The sequence below is a fragment of the Ranitomeya variabilis genome, chromosome 4 (assembly GCF_051348905.1).
Source record: "Ranitomeya variabilis isolate aRanVar5 chromosome 4, aRanVar5.hap1, whole genome shotgun sequence".
NCBI classification, from domain to species: Eukaryota; Metazoa; Chordata; class Amphibia; order Anura; family Dendrobatidae; genus Ranitomeya; species Ranitomeya variabilis.
Window position 1 is genome coordinate 718,416,034 of NC_135235.1, and position 24,862 is coordinate 718,440,895.

Below are 24,862 nucleotides of genomic sequence, written 5' to 3' on the forward strand. Positions count from 1 at the left end.
TTTCCTAGTTCTATATATAAGATTGCTTTCTTAGTTCTGTATATAAGATTGCTTTCCTAGTTCTGTATATAAGATTGCTTTCTTAGTTCTGTATATAAGATTGCTTTCTTAGTCCTGTATATAAGATTGCTTTCTTAGTCCTGTATATAAGATTGCTTTCTTAGTCCTGTATATAAGATTGCTTTCTTAGTCCTGTATATAAGATTGCTTTCTTAGTTCTGTATATAAGATCGCTCTCTTAGTTCTGTATATAAGATTGCTTTCTTAGTCCTGTATATAAGATTGCTTTCTTAGTTCTGTATATAAGATTGTTTTCTAAGTCCTCTATATAATATTGCTTTCTTAGTTCTGTATATAAGATTGCTTTCCTAGTTCTATATATAAGATTGCTTTCTTAGTTCTGTATATAAGATTGCTTTCCTAGTTCTGTATATAAGATTGCTTTCTTAGTCCTGTATATAAGATTGCTTTCTTAGTCCTGTATATAAGATTGCTTTCTTAGTCCTGTATATAAGATTGCTCTTAGTCCTGTATATAAGATTGCTCTTAGTCCTGTATATAAGATTGCTTTCTTAGTTCTGTATATAAGATTGCTCTCTTAGTCCTGTATATAAGATTGCTTTCGAAGTCCTCTATATAATATTGTTTTCTTAGTTCTGTATATAAGATTGATTTCTTAGTTCTGTATATAAGATTGATTTCTTAGTCCTGTATATAAGATTGCTTTCTACGTCCTCTATATATTGTTTTCTTAGTTCTGTAAACAGCTTTACATTACGTGGAGCTTTATAGTAAGTAACAAGTGATGTTAGAAACGCATTGAATACTGACGGTAGGAGAGAAAACATTTCACACTCTCATGACACTCGTCCAACTCTCCAGGATGAACATCGGATCGATTTATAATACGCTGATGTGAACGCGCCCTTAGCCGGACTCTGAATATAGCCTGTGCGGTCCGCCCTCCCTGGACGAGGTTAAACAGATGACATTTCGGAATATTACCTCCTGGCATGAAGTTGATCACACAATCATATGCCGCCATATACTAGACGTCCGGTAACCGGCAATAATTCCCTCATGTGTGGGGTGTATTTGTCTCCAAGCAGAGAAATCACACGTTACATTCCACACATAACACTGTGCAGAAAAGGCGGCGTCGGGTAATTGTGCCAGTAGTGAGGGGCGAATAATGGCGGGAAAGTCACTGACTGAGGAGAAGTTTCCATGTAGGGTCTACACTCCAGATATCATTCACTAACGCCCCTGATCATGTGACCTCTGACTCCCCCCCTCCTGCGACCTCATCACAGGTCCTGTGCGCACAGAGCAGCCATATATGTGGAGTGCGGCTCTGCGGGTGGAGGTCGGTGCTGGAGGTCCCATTATTCTCTATGTGGAGTGCGGCTCTGCGGGTGGAGGTCGGTGCTGGAGGCCCCATTATTCTCTATGTGGAGTGCGGCTCTGCGGGTGGAGGTTGGTGCTGGAGGCTCCATTATTCTCTATGTGGAGTGCGGCTCTGTGGGTGGAGGTCGGTGCTGGAGGCTCCATTATTCTCTATGTGGAGTGCGGCTCTGCGGGTGGAGGTCGGTGCTGGAGGCTCCATTATTCTCTATGTGGAGTGCGGCTCTGCGGGTGGAGGTCGGTACTGGAGGCTCCATTATTCTCTATGTGGAGTGCGGCTCTGCGGGTGGAGGTCGGTGCTGGAGGCTCCATTATTCTCTATGTGGAGTGCGGCTCTGCGGGTGGAGGTCGGTGCTGGAGGCTCCATTATTCTCTATGTGGAGTGCGGCTCTGCGGGTGGAGGTCGGTGCTGGAGGCTCCATTATTCTCTATGTGGAGTGCGGCTCTGCGGGTGGAGGTCGGTGCTGGAGGCCCCATTCTCTATGTGGAGTGCGGCTCTGCGGGTGGAGGACGGTGCTGGAGGCCCCATTATTCTCTATGTGGAGTGCGGCTCTGCGGGTGGAGGACGGTGCTGGAGGCCCCATTATTCTCTATGTGGAGTGCGGCTCTGCGGGTGGAGGTCGGTGCTGGAGGCTCCATTATTCTCTATGTGGAGTGCGGCTCTGCGGGTGGAGGTCGGTGCTGGAGGCTCCATTATTCTCTATGTGGAGTGCGGCTCTGCGGGTGGAGGTCGGTGCTGGAGGCTCCATTATTCTCTATGTGGAGTGCGGCTCTGCGGGTGGAGGACGGTGCTGGAGGCCCCATTATTCTCTATGTGGAGTGCGGCTCTGCGGGTGGAGGTCGGTGCTGGAGGCTCCATTATTCTCTATGTGGAGTGTGGCTCTGCGGGTGGAGGACGGTGCTGGAGGCCCCATTATTCTCTATGTGGAGTGCGGCTCTGCGGGTGGAGGTCGGTGCTGGAGGCCCCATTATTCTCTATGTGGAGTGCCGCTCTGCGGGTGGAGGTCGGTGCTGGAGGCTCCATTATTCTCTATGTGGAGTGCCGCTCTGCGGGTGGAGGTCGGTGCTGGAGGCTCCATTATTCTCTATGTGGAGTGCGGCTCTGCGGGTGGAGGACGGTGCTGGAGGCCCCATTATTCTCTATGTGGAGTGCCGCTCTGCGGGTGGAGGTCGGTGCTGGAGGCTCCATTATTCTCTATGTGGAGTGCGGCTCTGCGGGTGGAGGTCGGTGCTGGAGGCTCCATTATTCTCTATGTAGAGTGCGGCTCTGCGGGTGGAGGTCCCATTATTCTCTATGTGGAGTGCGGCTCTGCGGGTGGAGGGATGTGGTGATTCCCCATTACATTAATACTAGAAATATATTGCACAGGGGATATCGCAGCCAATTCCGACAAGAAGAATCCTGGAAACACAGAATTAGAAATTATTCTTTCTCCGCAGTTTCTATAGGGCTTAATACATTTCTAATTCTGGAGAGTAATAGAAATACGGCAGAAAACAGAGGAAGAAAGTTTAGAGAAGAAGCTTCATAGAAAGGCATAGAAGTTAGACACTATTTAACCCTTTGGGAGACAGTGATTCCAGCACTTTACCTGCTACAGTTCTGGTGGGATTTACTTGATAAAGACTCCAATACCCACAGGTGTCCCTTCTAATTGGGGGGAAACTATCACCTCTAATAATTCTCGGACAGTTCTGACAAACACAGAAAAGTGCCCCTTTATGGAGGTGACAGAAAGTCTGTTTAATCACTTTAGCTTCATAATATCAGCTCTAATTAGTGATGATCAAGTGTACTCGTTGCTCGGGTGGTCTCCGACTATTTGTGACTGCTCGGAGATTTAGTTTTCCTTGCCGCATTTGCATGATTTGCTGCTACTAGACAGGTTGATTACATGTGGTGATTCCCTAGCAAACCAGGCAACCCCTACATGTGCTCAGGCTGGCTAGTAGCTGTAAATCATGCAGCTGAGTCAACAAAAACTAAATCTCTCAGGAGACACAAATACTCGGAGACCACCTGAGCGTGCTCGGGAAAACCCGAGCAACGAGTATAGTTGCTCATCACTAGCTTTAATCCAATGATGAGAAAGCGATTTACCCTGACGAGTCACAAATTGTGGAGTTGTTATAAAATGCTATATTTAGGGGGGTTTTGTGGAGGAAACATGTAATACTCTTATAGTACTGTGCCACTTTCCTGTTCCTAACTCAGTATAATGTTCCCAGAAAACCTCCATCCCCAATTTTTGTTTTAGTGTTTTTCATCTAATATATGGAAGCCTACAAGAAACCCCACATCATTTCCACAGGAAAAAAAACACGCTACTTGCAGACATTGGCCTCAAATATCTCCTGTCTTGTTCTTACAAAAAAAGCTTTTAAAAAAATCTCAAACTTCTGTGTGTGAATCAGAGCTGAGATCTAACATGATAGAAGATTACAGTGCGGGGAAGACGGGAAACCTTCATATAGAGGCCGGTGGTGATGGAGTCAGTGACCGACTCTGGCCAAATATGTTCCTAGAGCCGTAGTAGAAGATGAAGATGTCGTCCTCATCATGGAGTCTTTATTTCTCCTGTCACGTGTAATGAATATCTCCTGCAGTATTGCTAATGCCAATTCCAGGGTCGGTAAATGAGACGAGAATTAGCGTTATGGAAGATGTGGAACGTATTCAGCTGCCGACTCCGAGGGAGAAACTGCTTGTTGTCTGTGGCCTAAATATATAGGTTTTATTAGTGGATGTCAGGGGAAAAAACTAAATGTTGTAAAATAATAAAAATACCATTGTTTCTTGGTTCCCCGCCAGTCTCTGTAGTTCCTGCTCAGTCCCAACAAACTTGTTATTCGTTCAGCTAATCAGTTCCCGAAGCAGTGAGCAAAGGTACCTTCACACGAAATGACGCTGCAGCAATAGCGACAACGATGCCGATCGCGGCAGCGTCGCTGTTTGATCGCTGGAGAGCTGTCACACAGACCGCTCTCCAGCGACCAACGATGCCGAGGTCCCCGGGTAACCAGGGTAAACATCGGGTTACTAAGCGCAGGGCCGCGCTTAGTAACCCGATGTTTACCCTGGTTACCATCGTAAAAGTAAAAAAAACCAAACAGTACATACTTACCATCTGATGTCCGTCAGGTCCCTTGCCGTCTGCTTCCTGCTCTGACTGAGTGCCGCCGTACAGTGAGAGCAGAGCACAGCGGTGACGTCACCGCTGTGCTGTACTTTCACTTTCACTTTGCGGCGCTCAGTCAGTGTGGGAAGCAGACGGCAAGGGACCTGACGGACATCAGATGGTGAGTATGTACTGTTTGTTTGTTTTTTTACGTTTACGCTGGTAACCAGGGTAAACATCGGGTTACTAAGCGCGGCCCTGCGCTTAGTAACCCGATGTTTACCCTGGTTACCAGTGTAAAATATCGCTGGTATCGTTGCGTTTGCTGTCAAACACAACGATACACGGCGATCGGACGACCAAATAAAGTTCTGAACTTTATTCAGCGACCAGCGATATCACAGCACGATCCAGATCGCTGCTGCGTGTCAAACTAAACGATATCGCTATCCAGGACGCTGCAACGTCACGGATCGCTAGCGATATCGTTACAAAGTCATTTCGTGTGAAGGTACCTTTACATAGCCAGTGATTGGGAGCATGGAGGAGATGTTAGTCAGCAATTCAACTTATGTTCCACTCCATGAAAGACTAAGAATGCATTTACACGTTCTATCTCCTGATATATTTCCCTTATTATCTCCAGTAATTGTATTATTACACAGGATTCTTATGATGTTACATCGGCTCATCTTCTTCTCATTCAGGTCTCTACAATATCGGATCCTCTCAGTGAAGATCTTCTATATAAGAGAATTTCCTGATTTACCCATCAAGGATGGATATGGACAGAGATAAGATGGCGGAGAGGATATTACACCTCACCCTAGAGATCCTCTTCCGGCTTACTGGAGAGGTGAGAGATTCTGATGACGTCACATTACATCATTCTTATCTATGAGAATAACAGATGGACAGAACTGGAGAGGTGAGGACTCTGGAAATGTCTGTAGTGAGATTTATTAATGTGTCTCTCCATAACCAGGATTACACAGTAGTGAAGAAGACCTCTAGTGAGCGCTGTCAGGACCCTGTGTCTGAGGGATGGGGAAGACCCCTGAGCCCAATCACGGGGCCTCCACCTCACCCCCTGATACATGAGGACATCAATGACCAGAAGATCCTAGAACTCACCTACAAGATGATTGAGCTACTGACTGGAGAGGTGACACTGCTGGGAATGCTGGGACATTATACAGTCACGCTATGAAGGGATCAGGAGGATGATGGTATCATTGTATGTGTCAGGTTCCTATAAGGTGTCAGGATGTCACCGTCTATTTCTCCATGGAGGAGTGGGAGTATTTTGAAGGACACAAAGATCTGTACAAGGACGTCATGATGGAGGTTCCCCAGCCCCTCACATCACCAGGTAATAGACAGGACAAAATACACTTGGGCTATAATTTTCTGTATATAAATAATGAATTAATTCCCTGTTTGCGTTTCCTCCAGATCTATCCAGTAAGAGGACAACACCAGAGAGTTTTCCCCTTCCTCTTCTTCCAAAGGACTGTAAACAAGAAGATCCCAATGTTCCTCAGGATCATCAGGTAGATGGAGAGAAGGTGTCATGGGATCTCCCCTATAATGTGTAGATGGCTGTGAATGTCTTGTGTTCAGTGTTGCTTTATCCACCAGTATTATATGTTTTATACTTGTGTAATGAGAACGGTGGAGATGGCAGGATTAGAGCTGATCATAGATGTGACTTCTACCTCTGTCTCACTTTTACAATATTTGTTTCAGGGTGAAGATCTGACCCATATTAATACTACAGAGACATATGTGAGGGGTGATGAGCGGTGTAAAGAGGAGATTCCTACATATGACTACCCAGGTGAGTAGTGACCACTAAATGCAGAGGAGTCACAGATTCTTTTCATGCAAAATAAAAGGTTTGGGGAGCGCACATGGTACTAGTTGGAACAATGTGTTCATGAATTAGCATATGAATAGCCAAAGGACTACTAACCTTTAAGGGTATGTGTCCACGTTCAGGATTGCATCAGGATTTTTCATCAGTTTTTGTAAGCCAAAACCAGGAGTGGAACAATTAGAGGAAAAGTATAACAGAAACATATGCATCACTTCTGCATTTATCACCCACTCCTGGTTTTGGCTTACAAATACTGATGAAAAATCCTGACCAAATCCTGATGCAATCCTGAACGTGGACACATACCCTAAGGGTTATGCAAGCCCTGCATAACCCTGGTGATAGGCGTGAGTTGATGTTGGAAGATCATGTGACCTCAGGTCCTCAATGGGATGAAGGTAAATGCCTCTACCGCTGCAGCTCAAGCCGCGAACCCTCACAGAGGGATAGGTAATGAATAAAGAAGAAGAGTCTTGGTCTTAATGGAGCGCTTAGGCTAGAGATGAAAAAGGCATATATGATTAAAATGAGGAAACCTTTAATATAGTAGTTGTCAACAACGCGTTTCAATGGCAAGCCGCCGTCTTCATCAGGTACCACTGGATAATTTTGTATTAAAGGTTTGCTCATTTTAATCATATACCGTATTTTGCGGACTACAAGACGCACTTTTTCCCCCCAAAAAAAGGGGGGAAAATGGGGGGTGCGTCTAATAGTCGCAATGCAGGCTTACCGTGGCGGCAGAGGTGTGGCGGCAGAGGTGCGGGGATGAGGAGGCGCAGAGAGCGGGTCCCTTTCCCCGGTGAGGTGATGCAGCAGCCCGGTAAGCAGCAGAGCCGGGTGAATCATATTGTTATCGGTGGTGGCGGCCATCTTCCTGAGGCCACGCGTGCGCAGATGAAGCGCTCTGCTTCCCGGGGCTTCAGGAAAATGGCCGCGTGTGCGCAGATGGAGATCGCGGTGGCCATTTTCCTGAAGCAGAGTTCGCAGATTTAGATCTTGGCTTCAGGAAAATGGCCGCCGCGATCTCCATCTTTGCATGCGCGGCCTCCCGCGGCCATTTTCCCGAAGCCCCGGGAAGCAGAGCGCTTCATCTGCGCACGCGCGGCCTCAGGAAGATGGCTGCCACCACTGATAACAGGATTCACCCGGCTCTGCTGCTTACCGGGCTGCTGCATCACCTCACCGGGGAAAGGGACCCCTCTCACGCCATACCTCTCACTGCGCCTCCTCATCCCAGCACCTCTGCCGGTAACCACTGCTGCAACCCTCCCATGGACACCAGGCCATGGCGTCGCCCACCTAAGCATGAAGGGACCCTGCTCAGGTGCACGCTGTACCGCATCACCCCACCTCTGCCGACACCATGCCTCCTGTGACCCTGCTCTGCCACCGCCAGCCCTCAGGTAAGATACTGTAAATTCGGACAATAAGACTGACCCCCATCTTATAAAAAATCTTTTTTTCTGCAATTTTCACCCCAAATTTGGGGTGCGCCTTATTGTCTGGTGCGTCTTATAGTCCGAAAAATACGGTATGCCTTTTTCATCTTCACCCGAAGTGCTCCATTAAGATCGCGACTCTTCTTCTTTACACAGATTCTTTACAGTCACTGGCTGTAGCTGCTTTATCGGTCATGTAATCTGCCCGTGTCACAATCGTATGATCACCAATTTGCCTCTAGAACACAACATTCTCCTCCATTTGGAAATGTTGAAATTACTTTGTGAAAGCTGGTGACCATTACCTGACCAGATACGTAAACTATAAAGCCAAATGATCATGTACGTAGAATGTGCTGACATGCTAGAAAATCACTTGAAGAAAAATACTATAATGGACCTGTAAGAGAAAGTGGAGGGTAATGATGCTGTTGGCTTCCTAGAACCCTGATATCTTATTGGATGAATCTGCCTTCTCTCCCTTCTGAGCTGCTCATATGGTCCCTACAAGACAAGGTCCAGTCTTTCTGGCCAAACTTCACTTTTATGATCGACATTATTAAATGTGCAGTGAGGGCAAGTGTGAATTTCTGTACAATAACAGCAGAGTTTCCCTTTATCATTTTTATCCTGTGCCATGATATACAGGTGCTTCCCACAAAATTAGAGAATAACCCAAAAGTTAATTTATTTTAGTTCTTCAATACAAAAGTGAACCTCATATATTAGTCATTACAAACAGTGATCTATTTCAAGTGTTTATTTCTGTTAATGTTGATGATTATGACTTACAGCCAATGAAAACATGATAATTATTCTAATTTACTGAGATAATGACTAACAAAAAACACCTGCAAATGCGTCCTATGCTTTAAAAAGGTCCCTTAGTCTTTTTCAGTAGGCTCTACAATCATGTGGAAGACTGCTGACTTGACAGATGTCCAGAAGGCAGTCACTGACACACTCCACAAGGAGAATAAGCCACAAAAGGTCATTGCTAAAGAAGCTGGCTGTTCAGAGTGCTGTATCCAAAAGAAAAAGTGTGGTAGAAAAAGTTGCACAAGCAACCGGGATAACCGCAGCCTTGAAAGAATTGTTAAAGGGCACCTGTCAACCCGTTTTTTCCGTATGAGATAAAAATACTGTTAAATAGGGCCTGAGCTGTGCTGGACAATAGTGTATTTTGTGGACCCCGATTCCCCACCTATGCTGCCGAAATACGTTACCAAAGTAGTCGTTTTCGCCTGTCAATCAGGCTGGTCTGGTCAAAAGGGCGTGGTGTCTTCCCCCAGATCTTGCTTAGTTTTCCGTTGGTGGCGTAGTGGTGTGCGCATGCCCAAGGTCCCAAATCCACGTCACAGGGGAGTGGAAAGAGCGCGATGTGCTGTATTTCATTGGTGATCAGTGGGCGCGGCCATCTTCCTTTGGCCGCGCGTGCGCAGAAGCGGCGCTCTGCTGGCCGCGGCTTCAGGAAAATGGCCGCGGGATGCCGCGCGTGCGCAGATGGAGATCGCGGCGGCCATTTTCCTGAAGCCGAGATGCAAACTCTGCTTCAGGAAAATGGCCGCCGCGATCTCCATCTGCGCACGCGCGGCATCCCGCGGCCATTTTCCTGAAGCCGCGGCCAGCAGAGCGCCGCTTCTGCGCATGCGCGGCCAAAGGAAGATGGCCGCGCCCACTGATTACCAATGAAATACAGCACATCGCGCTCTTTCCACTCCCCTGTGACGTGGATTTGGGACCTTGGGCATGCGCACACCACTACGCCACCAACGGAAAACTAAGCAAGATCTGGGGGAAGACACCACGCCCTTTTGACCAGACCAGCCTGATTGACAGGCGAAAACGACTACTTTGGTAACGTATTTCGGCAGCATAGGTGGGGAATCGGGGTCCACAAAATACACTATTGTCCAGCACAGCTCAGGCCCTATTTAACAGTATTTTTATCTCATACGGAAAAAACGGGGTGACAGGTTCCCTTTAAGAAAAGGCCATTGAGAAATTTGGGGGATATTCGCAAGGAGTGCACTGCTGCTGGAGTCATTGCTTCAAGAGCCTCCACAAATAGCGGTATCCAGGACATGGGCTACAAGTGTCGCATTCCGTGTCTCAAGCTACTCATAAACAACGCCAGAAGGGTCTTACCGGGGCCAATGAAAAAAAGAACTGGACAGTCGCTTAGTGTTCCAAGGTGTTGTTTTCAGATGAAAGTAAATTTTGCATTTCATCTGGAAATTAAGGTCCCAAAGTCTGGAGGAAGAGTGGAGAGGCCACAGTCCAAGCTGCTTGTGGTCTAGTGTAAAGTTTCCACAATAAGTCATGGTTTGGGGAGCCATGTCATCTGCTGGTGTAGGCTCACTGTGTTTTATCAAGACCAAAGTGAGCGCAGCCGTCCACCAGGAAATTTTACAGCACGTCATGATTCCCTCTGCCGACAAGCTTTTTGGAGATCGAAATCTCATTCTCCAGCAGGACTTTGGACCTGTCCACACTGCCAAAAGTACCAATACCTGGTTTAAAAACAACAGTGTCACTGTACTTGATTGGCCACAAAACTTGCCTGACCTTAACCCCATAGGGAATCTATGGGGTATTGTCAAGAGGAAGATGAGAGACACCAAACCCAACAATGCAGATGAGCTGAAGACTGCTATCAAAGCAACCTGGGCTTCCATAACACCTCAACAGTGCCACAGGCTGATCGCCTCTGTGCCATGCCGCATTGATGCCTTAATTGATGCAAAATGAGCCCTGAACATACATTTCAGTAGGCCAACATTTCTAATTTTAAAAGAATTTTTCAAGCTGGTGTTATGAAGTATTCTAATTTATTGAGATAATGACATTTGGGTTTTCATTGGCTGTAAGCCATAATCATCAATATTAACAGAAATAAACGCTTGAAATAGATCACTCTGTTTGTAATGACTTTACATAATGAATTTCACTTTTTGTATTGACGAAGTGAAATAAATTAACTTTTTGAAGGTATTCTAACTTTGTGAGAAGCACCTGTATCTCTAAGCTGTGCGTGGCTGATGGCTGTAATATACATTTAGTCACGCCTGCAGGATATGTGTTGGCATGGCTCGAGCCTTGGTTACATGGATTCACTCTACGTCATAAAATTATAAATTTGTTTTTGATCAAAAGAAATTCAGCTAACTGCACAATTTCTCCTGAAATGAGGAGAACTAATACTTTCTCTACTCTTATCTTTGACTATCTAATATTTTGAAACTCATCAAATATTGGCCCTTACGATGATAGTTTAGATTGCCAAGAGCCACATACTGTAATTACCCCAGATAGGTTTCACCACTAGTTACTCATTTTTTACTGATGAAGATTGTTGAGTTTGATCATTTCAGTAGATGTGTTATTGTCTATAGTCACAGTTTTTTGACTACAGTAGGTAGTGCCCAAAATACTTTGATCACTTCCCGCAGCCAGTTGTGTGTTCCCAATTGGGGCTCTTTTTTCATATCTGACGTGTTTCACTTTGTGGTGATAATTTTGGAATTCTTCACCAAAATATAAGCCCCAATTTCGCACTTTCCCAAAGGGAAATAGCAAACGGATGGACCTCACAAATTATTTTACAACTTTTCTTGAATCCGACAATACCCTATGTGGTAGTGCGTCTCACTCGGCTGGACACAAAGGTATAAACGGAACAAAGTCTCTTTAAGAACCTGCTTGGTTTATTGATGCAACATAAACCAAGCAGAGAAAAATAAATGCAGCCCTCGGTGCAAAACAGAAAAACAAAATAAAAAAGGAAGAAAACACAGTCCTTATCCAGCGGGTTCAGCCCACTCACGGGTATAGCGTCTACGTTACAGATCCATAACATGCTACACGAGCACAAACACTTTCCTGGAGTGTTTGCTCTGCAGGTACACTGCACACTGCTGTCTTGCAAAGCCTGCCACTTAAACCCTAGACCATGTGACTCCTATCCATCATGTGACTAGCCACATGATTTTGACATCACACAGGTCCTGTCAGTACACAGCGGTGCAGGGGGAGATAAAGTGAGCATCTTCCCACCCACTCTATAGATGCCCACATAAAACCAGCCCATGTATGAATCTTTAGCTTAACCCTCCCAACACATTGTGCTGGAAGAAAATACTCTGGTTTTTCATCACTGCCACCATTAAGTGCAGTGACCCATATCTCCCTTCCATTACTTTACCAATTACTTTGTCTCATATCCCAGCCCCCCTCTGCCCAAAGCTGGGGATTTTGGCACCTTCACTGGCTAAGCAGTGGACTTCCGACAGGGCATCTGCATTTCCATAGAACATCGCTAGCCTGTGCTACACATGAAAAATAAAATCCTGGAGTGCGAAAAACCATCTAGTCACCTGGCTTCTTCCCCTTCCTTTCCCTCTTCCATCTCAGTGGTGCAAGATCTGATACTAGCCTGAACTTACGGCCTAGCAGGTAGTACCTTTATGGCCAAGCACTCTTTTTCAACGATGGCATAGTTTTTCTCACAGGAGGTATAGGAATGGATGTTCATCCCTATCTATTTCCTGGGACAACAAAGCTCCCACCCCAATGTCAGAGGCATCCATCTGGAGCACAAATTCCTTAGTGAAATAATTTGCTACCAAGACCAGTTGTCTGCACAGGGCGAGCTTCAACTCCTGGAATGCCATCTCTGCTTCAGAGGACCACCTGACCATCGATGTACTTGTGCCCTTGAGCAGATCCGTCAGGGATGCTGCTATCATGGTGAAATTCTAGACAAATCGCCGATAATATCCCACAATTCTCAGAAACGCCCTAACCTGTTTCTGGGAAATCGGCTGCGACCACTTTTGGATTGCCTCCCCTTTGTCTATATGTGGCTTTATCTCACCTCTTCCAATGATGGAGCCCAAGTTCTTTGCCGAGAGCGTACTTCTTTGGGTTTATAGTAAACCCTGCCTACCTCAGTACTGCCTGGACCTTCTGCAGGTGCCTTCCCCAATCCATGCTGAAGATTACAATGTCGTCCAAGTAAGCAGTAGTGTACTTCTTGTGAGGGAATAGTATCCAGTCCATAGCCCTTTGGAAGGTAGCTAGGACATTTTGTAAACCGAACAGCATCTGGGTATACTGAAAGCACCCATCGGGTGTAGAGAAGGCTGTCTTCTCCTTGGAACTTGGAGACATGAGATTTGCCAGTACCCTTTCGTTAGGTCCAGGGTTGTGATGTATCCTCAATAAGCTCATCAACACGGGGCATCGGATATGCATCGAACTTGGATACCTCATTTAGCTTCCTGTAATCATTACAGTGCCACTCTGTCCAGCTACGGCACAAGGACAAGTTTGCTGTACCAGCCACTCTTTAACTCCTCGATGACGCCCAAGCTAAACATTCTCTTCACCTCTTTGGAGATCACCTCGCGGTGAGCTGCAGGAATCCAATACTTCCTTTGTTTCACCCTCACATGCGGTTCAGTTAGGATTTTGTGCTCCACAACCTTTGTACATCCTGGTAAATCTGAAAACAGGTCTCTGTTCCGCTAAAGCAGCTCACGGCACTGTTGTTTCTGGGCTGGATACAATGTCTCGGCCACTGTGACATCCTCAACCTTGGCTTCAGGATCGGCCCTAGGCACGTTGCTTCTACCAGTGTAATAATTATAGGGGATAATTCAGGAGACTCTTTGCGTGGAACAAGACAACAGGACACAGTTTTCTAAGTGATAAAGTTTATATTATCACACGGTGATTCAAACAGGTGCAGAGAGAAACTCAAGTCCACAACACTTGGTGCAAATAATAAACGCAGCTTAGCAGTCAATAGGAAACTTCAGAGGTAGATGCAAACAAACAGTCTATGAAGCACAGTGAATCTTGAGGAAACTTGACACGAATAGATCCTTGATTTAGTCCAGACACAGATAGATATGCTATAAGGCAGTTCAAATCATATCTTGGCTCAACCAGGGAGGCCTGGTTAATAGTCTCAGGTTTTGCAGAGCAGCAAACAGCTTACATGTCCAGCAAATGCAGATGGAAGTAACACGAGCAGCAGATGAAGGAGGATTACTGAACACTGGTGTATGCAGCAGGAACTCAGAGCAGAGTGGCAGGATCTCCAATACAGGTTCACAGGAGTAGGTGCAGGTGCAAGGCCAGGGAGCAATCAGGAGCTGGATGCAAAGCAGAATAATCTAGCACAGACTGAAGGCTGGGGTGGAGTTTTATAGCAGGAAGACAAGTGCACATGAGACCAAAGACGCCATGTTAGAAAAGGGCAGTAATGCACAAAAGGTAAAAAATGTTCAGAGTCCTGACATTACTCCCTCCTTAGAAGCGGCCTCAGGACGATTCTGGACCTGGTTTCTCAGGGAATCTCTGATGAAAACGAGAAATCTTCTGTTGGGCATTGATGTTTTCCACAGGTTCCCAAGAGTCTTCCTCAGGGGGGATATCCCTGTCATCTTATCAGATATTGGAGCCGATTCCTGCGAATCCTGGAATCAATAATTTTCTCCACCACAAATTGTTCTTGCCCATCAATCACCACAGGCTGTGGAGGTGGTACAACACGTCCCTGGAAGGTATTAGGAGATACAGGCTTTAGTAAAGATACATGAAAAACTGGGTGTACCTTCATTGTCCTAGGTAGCTTCAGCCGGCAGGCCACAGAGCTCACAATACCGTTGATCTTGAAAGGGCCAATGAATTTCTGTCCAAGTTTTTGTGAAGGAACGTTTAACTTCAGATTCTTAATTGCTAACCACACGGAATCTCCTACCTTGAACATGGGTGCAGGTTTACGGAATCTATCAGCCGATCTCTTATAACGTTCTTGAGCCGTGGTCAGGGATTCCTTCAGAACCTCCAGATTTTGTCTCATCGCAGTCAGCCTTTCCTCCACTGCTGGAACCGGAGAATTAATTGGAGACCTAGGTAAAATACACGGATGATAACCCAGATTGGCAAAGAAAGGTGTAAATTTAGTGGAGGCGCTCTGAGAATTATTATATGAAAATTCGGCTAACGGCAACAACTGCAACCAATCATCCTGGAGATGGATGACATAGCATCTTAGATATTGTTCCAGCGTCTGGTTGGTACGCTCAGTCTGACCATTTGTCTGGGGATGGTAAGCAGAAGAGAGACAGACATTAATATTGAGTGCAGAGCAAAACCCCTTCCAGAATCTTGAAGTGAACTGTACTCCACGGTCAGAGATGATCTCATCCGGCACCCCATGCAACCGAAAGGCATTCTGTATAACAAAGTTAACTGTATCTTTAGCAGAGGGGAGGCCGGTGCATGGAACAAAATGAGCAGCTTTAGTCAGGCGATCAACTACCACCATGATTGTATTCATGCCCCCCGATGTAGGCAGCTCCACAATAAAGTCCATTGATATAGACCCCCAAAGGCGGGATGGAACAGGTAATGGTTGTAGAAGACCCGTAGGTGCCACATGAGGAGTCTTGTAACGGGCACATACCTCGCAAGAGAGAACATAGTCCTTGGTATCCTTCAGGCAAGTTGGCCACCAGAAGAAACGGCTCAGGAACTCTTGTGTCTTCTGTACCCCCCTGTGACCAGCCAACTTGGAGTCATGTACTAACTTGAGGATCTGCAGACGGACGACCTCCGGGACGTAGATACATCGATCTCTGAACCACATGCCACCCTTAAAGACAAGATTAATATCCGCAGGTGGGTTGGCCAGAAATACATCACCTTCATAGGCCTCCCTGCACTCCTTCCACAAGTCCTGATCGTGGATAACTCTGATGAAATTGGCATCAGATTAGAATGGTCTTTGACGGGGCTCCAGGTACGGAATCCACAGCATGGATTCGGGATAAAGCATCAGCCTTCCCATTACGAGAACCTGGATGGTACGAGATAACAAAGTTAAATTGATTTAAGAATAAGTTCCAACAAGCCTGACGAGGAGAAAGACATCTAGAGGATCTAAGGAACTCTAGATTGCGATGGTCAGTTAGCACTATGATCTGTTGTGCAGCTCCTTGCAGATGATGCCTCCATTCTTTGAAAGCTGCAATAATAGCCAGCAATTCCTTGTCTCCCACGTCGTAATTCTTCTCTGCTGAGGTTAGTCTACAGGAAAAGAAAGCACAAGGATGTAGCAGACCCTTCTCTCCAGTTCTTTGGGAGAGAATAGCCCCCAAAGCATTATCAGAAGCGTCCACCTCCACAATGAAAGGATGTGTTGGATCTGGGTGTATCAACAGCGGTGCTGATGTGAAACAGATCTTCAGCCGATCAAAAGCTTCTTGAGCCTGTGATGACCACTTAAAGGGCTTTTCCTTCTTTGTCAAGGAAGTAATGGGACGGACAATATCAGAAAAATTTCGAATGAAGCTTCTGTAGAAATTTGCAAAACCAATAAAACGTTGGACCTCCTTAACGTTCTTGGGTGCCGGCCAGTCAAGGATAGCCGGAATCTTACCAGATTCCATGTTCAGCCCCTGGGGAGAGATGATATAACCCAAGAACTGTCTCTCAGAACGATGGAACTCGCATTTCTCCGGCTTGTTATACAGTTGGTTCTCTTTCAGACGTCTTAAAACAGTTTTGACATGTTCTTCATGTTCCTGTAGAGAGTCAGAAAAGATTAGTATATCGTCCAAATAGATCACCACAAACTGGTCCAACAAATCTCTGAAGATGTCATTAACAAGGTGTTGAAATGCTGCAGGGGCATTACAAAGCCCGAAGGGCATGACAAGAGATTCAAAGTGTCCATACCGGCATCTGAATGCTGTCTCCCACTCATCCCCTGGACAAATACGCACCAAATTATAAGCCCCATGAAGATCCAGCTTAGAGAACACCTTAGCATGGTGGACTCTTTCCAGTAATTCGGGAATCAGAGGCAAAGGGTAACGGTTTCGTACGGTTACCTTATTGAGTTCTCGATAGTCAACACAGGGTCTCAGGGTCCCATCCTTCTTCTTTACAAAAAAAATGGGTGCCCCTGCTGGTGAGGAAGGACATATGAAGCCTTTGGTCAGATTTTCATCAATATACTCCTTTAAGGCTTGAAGCTCAGGTGCCGCCAAAGGGTATACGTGACCAAAAGGAATATCTGCCCCAGGAAGCAACTCAATGGAACAGTCATAATGCCTGTGTGGAGGAAGCTGATCTGCATTCTTCTTGTCACAGAGGTCAGAGAACTCTTTATATGCTGGAGGTAAAGAAAATACCTGTACATGTGGTTCCGTAGCCGTGGACTCAGGGACAGCTTCTGTTAACGCTGAGTTGCTCTTTGTTGGAAAGATAATCTCCTCTCTCTCCCAGTTGATAATTGGGTTCTGAGAACGCAACCAAGGAATGCCTAAAATCACAGGAAAATGAGGAGAAGAAATTAGCAAGAAAGAAAGTTGCTCTTGATGATTAGGCTCCAACAAAATTTCAAGGGGTACGGTCTCCTGATCCACAGGCCCAGAGATTAAAGGTGACCCATCCACTGTTTCCATGGTAATTGGAGAGGCTCTTTGCTGAATTTTAATACCATGTTCCTTGGCAAATGCGATATCCATGAAATTGCCACCTGCACCAGAGTCAATCATAGCTGCACTGGAAATCCACTGTCCTGAACACAGGATATTAATAGGGAGAGAACAGTGAGAGTTCTTTTCCTTCAGCTCCTTGGGGGGTGAAGTCATAGAAAGTGAATGGAATACAGTGTTTAAAGGCAGGCTACATTCAGAGATGTCAGATTCAACATCACAGTTGTCATACTCCCCTATTGCTGCTAGCACCTTGTTAGGCCGTCTAGGACACTTAGGACAATTGATCAAGCAGTGGTCAGACTGCCCGCAGTAGAAACAGACTTTCACGAAGGCAATGCTCCCGGCGCTCATTGATCTCGCGCCTCTGAACGGAATCCATTTGCATGGGCACCTCCTCCACCTCCCGAAAGGTTTTACCTGCAGGCTCTTTGGAAGGAAGGGAAAAGTTAGAAACATGGTTATATGCAGCAAATTTCTCCTGCCTACGCTCAGTAAGGCGAATGTCTATGCGCACACAATGCTGTATAAATGTCTCTAGTTCTTGTGGTGACTCCGAGCGAGCTAGTTCATCTTTTATAATACTAGACAGACCCCTTTTTAAAAATAGGCAATTGTGCATAACTGTCCCAATTGGTATCTACCGCCAATCTCCTGAATTCAGTGGCATACTCAATAACAGAACGTTTAGCCTGGCGTAAAGACAACAAAACAGATTCAGCGGTTGCACGGCGATTAGGATCTATTAGTAGGAAAACGGTCAGCATGCACATCATGGGCAGCACGGTGGCTCAGTGGTTAGCACTGCAGCCTTGCAGCGCTGGAGTCCTGGGTTCAAACCCCACCAAGGACAACATCTGCAAAGAGTTTGTATGTTCTCTCCATGTTTGCGTGGGTTTCCTCCGGGTACTCCGGTTTCCTCCCACATTCCAAAGACATACTGATAGGGAATTTAGAATGTGAGCCCCATTGGGGACAGCGATGATAATGTGTGAAAACTGTAAAGCGCTGCGGAATATGTTAGCGCTATATAAAAATAAAGATTATTTATTATTATTATCAAAATATAGCATACATTTATTCACAAAGCCACAAAATTTGTCGCGATCACCATTAAATCTGAATGGGGGAAAATTAGGTGGGCTAGCTAGTGGCAGTTGCCCAGAGGGTAAAGTCATTTGTGCAGCTATTTGCGTGCTTATGTCCTGAAAAGCCCATCCATACTGGGACTCTATGCCAGCAAGCTTGTTTTCCTGGGCTGCCATGCGATTGCTTAAGTCCTGCAAAGTTTGTCCAAACACTTGTTGATTGTGGTCAAAGCTTCCAAACTTCTTTTGCAGACCTTCCACATCTTTCTGCAGTGATCTAATTATGGAAAACACCTGCTCTAATCTGCTCTCTGCAGTCATTGTTCCAGCAATCTCCTTTTTTTTATGGCTAAATTATCATGTAATAACTATAGGGGATACTTCAGGAGACTCTTTGCGTGGAACAAGACAACAGGACACAGTTTTCTAAGTGGTAAAGTTTATATTATCACACGGTGATTCAAACAGGTGCAGAGAGAAACTCAAGTCCACAACACTTGGTGCAAATAATAAACGCAGCTTAGCAGTCAATAGGAAACTTCAGAGGTAGATGCAAACAAACAGAAAGTCTATGAAGCACAGTGATTCTTGAGGAAACTTGACACGAATAGATCCTTGACTTAGTCCAGACACAGATAGATATGCTATAAGGCAGTTTAAATCATATCTTAGCTCAACCAGGGAGGCCTGGTTAATAGTCTCAGGTTTTGCAGAGCAGCAAACAGCTTACATGTCCAGTAAATGCAGATGGAAGTAACACGAGCAGCAGATGAAGGAGGATTACTGAACACTGGTGTATGCAGCAGGAACTCAGAGCAGAGTGGCAGGATCTCCAATACAGGTTCACAGGAGCAGGTGCAAGGCCAGGGAGTAATCAGGAGCTGGATGCAAAGCAGAATAATCTAGCACAGACTGAAGGCTGGGGTGGAGTTTTATAGCAGGAAGACAAGTGCACATGAGACCAAAGATGCCATGTTGGAAAAGGGCAGTAATGCACAAAAGGTAAAAAATGTTCAGAGTCCTGACAACCAGATCCCTTTCTCTCCACGGTTTGAGCATGCTGATGTGGTACACATGGTATGGCTTTGTTCTCCCTAGTGGGTGGACCTTGAAGTTGACATCATTCATCTTCTCAACCACCTCATATGGCCTTTGCCACTTGGCCAGGAACTTTCCACAGTGGGGATAAATATCAACACCCTGTCTCCAGGGCTAAATTGTCTCGGCCTTGCGGCTCAGTTGTAGACCCTCACCTGGGCTTCTTGTGTTTGAAGGAGGCTGTCCTTCACAATCGGCATCAGCCTTGCGATCCGGTCCCGCATTTGGGCCACATGATGCTATGATGGGGTGTAACTTCTGCTTCCCAGGTCTCCTTTGCAACATCTGGAAGTCGTCCGTATAACAGCTCGAACAGTGAGAACCTTGTAGAGGCCTGTTTGACTTATCTGATGGAGAACAGTAGGTATGGCAGGAGGCAATCCTTCTCCATAACCTTCTTCAACATGGACTTCAAGGTCTTATTGAACCTCTCTACCAGGCTTCCTGTCTGCAGATGGTACACCGAGGTCCTAAGTTGAGTAATCTGGAGGGCTCTGCACAACTCCCTCATTACCTTGGATATGAACGGTGTCCCTTGATCTGTCAGGATCTCATTCGGCATGCCCGACTGGGAGAAAATTTGGACTATCTCTTGTGCTATACTATAGGTGGAGGAGTTTCTTAGAGGTACTGCCAGGATATATTGATGACCCCTGGTGGACTTAACTAAGGACACAACCAGGTCCATGGCAATCCAGTTAAATGGGGCTTCAATTATGGGTATCGGGACAAGGGGACTGCAGAAGTGGGATATGGGGGCAGTTAGCTGATAGGGCAGGACAGGCAAAAATTAACAATGTCCCTGTGACACCCAGGCCAGTAGAACCTCTGAAGGACTCACTCTTGAATTTCATCTATGCCTAGATGCCCCTCAAGACATGTACTGGAGGAAAGACTAATGCGTATGTTGAAAGAGCACACCCGAGGTACAAAAAATATTATAAACTACTTTATCACCAAAGCACAAACATGATTAAAAATATTTAAAAACAATGATAGCACCCCCATCCATGTACAATAATACATCTATGTGACCCTAGGACATGATACCATAGCAACATAGGCACTCATAATGGTAGTGCAATATGCATGAATAATGTAAACAAACACCAAAAAGTTATCATAAGGTTGTAGATTGTGAGCCTTCGCGGGCAGGGTCCTCTCTCCTCCTGTACCTGTCGTGACCTGTATTGTTTAACATTATTGTACTTGTTTTTATTATGTATACCCCTCCTCACATGTAAAGCGCCATGGAATAAATGGCGCTATAATAATAATAAGGTCATAACAATCCAGCCATAAATAATAAAATAACAATCAAGTCAATATAGTTGGCTGAGTGCGCATACCATGGACCCTGGAATGTGGGCGTCCCCACAGGTGTAAGCTCGGTGTCTGAGACAGATGCCCACCACTGAACCTTACCATCTATGATAGTCACGAAATAAAAGACTTTTCATTCAAGCTGCCAAGGTGAGTGCCACAAACTTTTTTCTGTATCATTCATATCTACATGTTGATATATGCTGAGCACCACCAAATTGGACATTTATGCTGATAAAAGCTCTATAATCCGGCTCACCTCCTCAGGACAAAGGATCAAATGTTTTAACCCTGCTGTACCTGCTGCTCCTCCATTTTGTCTGACCATTGTTCCATCCATGTAGCCGCCTTCACCCAGGACATATGGTTTATCCACCGCTGCTACCCATGTTATAACCCTCAGAGAATTAATCTATTAAAGTAGTGACTATTTTTTATTCCACAGGCACTTTCTGGAAATTAGTACGCAGTGGATGTGGGAGAAAAAACAATGCAAATATGCCATTTTATTACCCAACACATAGTGCCCAGATTGTGCTCCAGGAGAAACACACTGTAAATTAAAGGGAATCTGTCACCCCAAAATCGAAGATGAGCTAAGCCCACCGGCATCAGGGGCTTATCTACAGCATTCTGTAATGCTGTAGATAAGCCCCCGATGTAACCTGAAAGATGAGAAAAAGAGGTTAGATTATACTCACCCAGGGGCAGTCCCGCTGTGGTCCGGTGGGCGTCGTGGTCCGGTCCGGGGCCTCCTATCTTCTTATGATGACGTCCTCTTCTTGTATTCACGCTGCGGCTCCGGCGCAGGCGTACTTTGTCTGCCCTGTTGAGGCCAGAGCAAAGTACTGCAGTGTGCAGGTGCCAGGAAAGGTCAGAGAGCCCCTGCGCACTGCAGTACTCTGCTCTGCCCTCAACAGGGCAGACAAAGTAAGCCTGCGCTGGGGCCGCAGCGTGAAGACAAGAAGAGGATGTCATCCTATGAAGATGGGCGATGCAGTCCGGTCTCCTGTCGGACCGGACCGCCCCCCCCCCAGGTGAGTATAATCTAACCTCATTTTCTCATCTTTCAGGATACATCGGGGCTTATCTACAGCATTACAGAATGCTGTAGATAAGCCCCTGATGCTGGTGGGCTTAGCTCATCTTCGATTTTGGGGGTGACAGGTTCCCTTTAAGTGGGTTCTTCTCACGATAGTAATGCCAAATACATGGATGCTAAATGTGGTTTGGGCACACTGCAAGACTCAGAAGCAAGGGGGAGATTTCACTTTGGGAGAGTGGTTTATGGAAGCCATGTTGCTTTTCAAGAGCCTTTGAGCCATTAATAATATGGAAACCTTTGTTTTTCCACTGACAGATGATGGACCTGAGTGGGGACTTGTTTTTTTTTGTGAAATGAGTAGAAGTTTTTATTGGTATTATGTTCGTCTACATAATGTTTCTTTGTGGCTTTTTATTCCATATTTGGGAGGCAGAATGAACGAACAGTTGAACACCACACTCCACTGGTTCATCCTATGAGATTCTCTATTAGACTATGAACTGTCATTGTATTGGTGAAGAATTCAACACTTTTACATAACCTGACAGACAGTTTAAGTAGAAATGTTAAATGACATTCAAAGACCATCTATTCAAAAATAATAATTGGTTTACATCTTGGCAGATGACTGTACCAGGAGATCGGAGGAACAGCTGACATCTTCAAATTTTAAATCAGATGATTTTGAGATCCCACCTGATGTAATTGAAGTGAATGCTATTACTCCAGATGTACCATCATCCCTTCAAAGCAAAGATCTGTCAAATGATCCTTTGAAACAGGTCCAGTCTTCTGATTCATTATCGACAACTAAGGAAAATCAGAATCACAAAAAAAGCATTAAAAATGGAAATACTCCTCAATCGAAGAAGCCATTTTCATATTCAGAATATAGAAACCATTTTCCCATCGTAAAGTCTTTTCTTAAACATCCAAAAATTCACACAGTGGAGAAAAGATTTTCTTGTTCCAAGTGTGGGAAATGTTTTAAACACGAATCACATCATCTTAGACACCAAAGAACCCACACAGGGGAGAAGCCTTTTTCCTGTTCAGAATGTGGGAAATGTTTTAAGCAGAAATGGAATCTGGTTGTACACCAAAGAACCCACACAGGAGAGAAACTTTTTTCATGTTCTGAATGTGAGAAATGTTTTACACAGAAATCAGATTTGGTTAAACACCAGAGAATTCACACAGGGGAAAAGCCTTTTTCATGTTCAGATTGTGGGAAATGTTTTAACCATAAATCAGATTTTGTTAAGCACCAGAGAGTACACACAGGGGAGAAGCCTTTTTCCTGTTCAGAATGTGGGAAATGTTTTAACCAGAAATCAGGTTTGAATAGGCATCAGAGAACTCACACAGGAGAGAAGCCTTTTCCATGTTCAGAATGTAGAAAACGTTTTAACCGGAAAGCGCATCTTGATTGCCACCAGAGAACCCACACAGAAGAGAAGCCTTTTTCATGTTTAGAATGTGGGAAATGTTTTAACCAGAAATGTAATCTTGTTAAACACCAAAGAACTCACACAGGCGACAAGCCTTTTTCATGTTCAGAATGTGGAAAATGTTTTACACAGAAATCCGATTTGGTTAAGCACCAGAGAACCCACACAAGAAAAAAGTCTTTTTCGTGTTCATAATATAGGAAATGTTTTACACTAAAATCAACTCCTTAACATCCGAGAAGTCACAAAGGGGAGAAGACTTTATGTTCCGAATGTTGGAAATGTTTTAACCAAAAATTGTATTTCTAAAAGGGCTTGTCCACTACTAAGACAACACCTTATAATTCATCATGTTTGTCCTATATCAAATAACAGAACTCGTACTCATTTTCCATGCAGGCGCTGATCAAGTGGTCTTGGCACTCACGTTGCCGGGGCTCATGTGAGGTTGTTACATAACACGAGCCCAGCGCCAAATCAGTGCTGGTTTCACTATTCCTACATTCGGATGCATTGAACAACAGGAAGCCAAGGCTGCGGCTGCTTTGTGACTCACTCTTATTGCTTGATATGTCCAAAAGTGGAGGCAGTGAACCAAGTTTAAGAATACACTTGCTTTCGAAACGCGTTTGGTATTCCATTAGTCTTTTCCCTATGTTCCCTATGATCCTTAAATACATTTTTCCTACATGGTTCAACCAAAGAAAGAAGACTTTTTGGTATGACTATATTTTAACTTTGAAAAAAATGAAAGAATTCATCATTTTAAAGATGTCTTGGGAGTAGAAGCTGGATAAAACTTTTACTTTCCTGTGAGAAGGGATTGTCCAACATCAAAAATCCCACACAGAGAAAAAAATCATTATCATACCTATCGTATTTTGTTGACCGTCAAAAATAACTCAAGGGAAGGAGACAATACATACATACATACATACATACATTATTGACAAATTGTACAAAAACATAACAGATAGTCGTATAATTAACCCCTTAGTGACAGAGCCAATTTGGTACTTAATGACCGAGCCAATTTTTACAATTCTGACCAGTGTCACTTTATGAGGTTATAACTCTGGAACGCTTTATCGGATCCCGCTGATTCTGAGATTGTTTTTTCGTGACATGTTGTACTTCAAGTTAGTGGTAACATTTCTTCGATATTACTTGCGATTATTTATGAAAAAAATGGAAATATGGCGAAAATTTTTAAAATTTTGCAATTTTCAAACTTTGTATTTTTATGCCCTTAAATCAGAGAGATATGTCACAAAAAATAGTTAATAAATAACATTTCTCACATGTCTACTTTACATCAGCACAATTTTGGAAACAATTTTTTGTTTTGTTAGGGAGTTATAAGGGTTAAAAGTTGACCAGCAATTTCTCATTTTTACAACACCATGTTTTTTTTAGGGACCACATCACCTTTGAAGTGATTTTGAGGGGTTTATATGATAGAAAATAACCAAGTGTGACACCATTCTAAAAACTGCAC

General features: G+C 44.8%; 2 protein-coding genes across 2 annotated transcripts in view; both read left to right on the forward strand.

Annotated features, from left to right (window-relative positions):
- The first annotated feature begins 2,565 nt into the window (after positions 1–2,565).
- The window catches only part of LOC143766587 (uncharacterized), a 925,271-nt gene continuing 902,974 nt past the window's right edge, over positions 2,566–24,862 (forward strand). Inside the window, exon 1 of the mRNA XM_077254374.1 lies at positions 2,566–2,683. The gene's annotated coding sequence lies outside the window, so the exon portion shown is untranslated. The remainder of the gene's footprint in view (positions 2,684–24,862) is intronic.
- On the forward strand, positions 5,022–24,347 carry LOC143766609 (uncharacterized). The gene is made up of 6 exons (XM_077254411.1): positions 5,022–5,379; positions 5,509–5,688; positions 5,772–5,895; positions 5,979–6,076; positions 6,273–6,363; positions 22,538–24,347. Exons 1-6 carry the CDS (start codon positions 5,302–5,304, stop codon positions 23,557–23,559), a joined length of 1,593 nt encoding a protein of 530 aa, XP_077110526.1. The 5' UTR covers positions 5,022–5,301; the 3' UTR covers positions 23,560–24,347.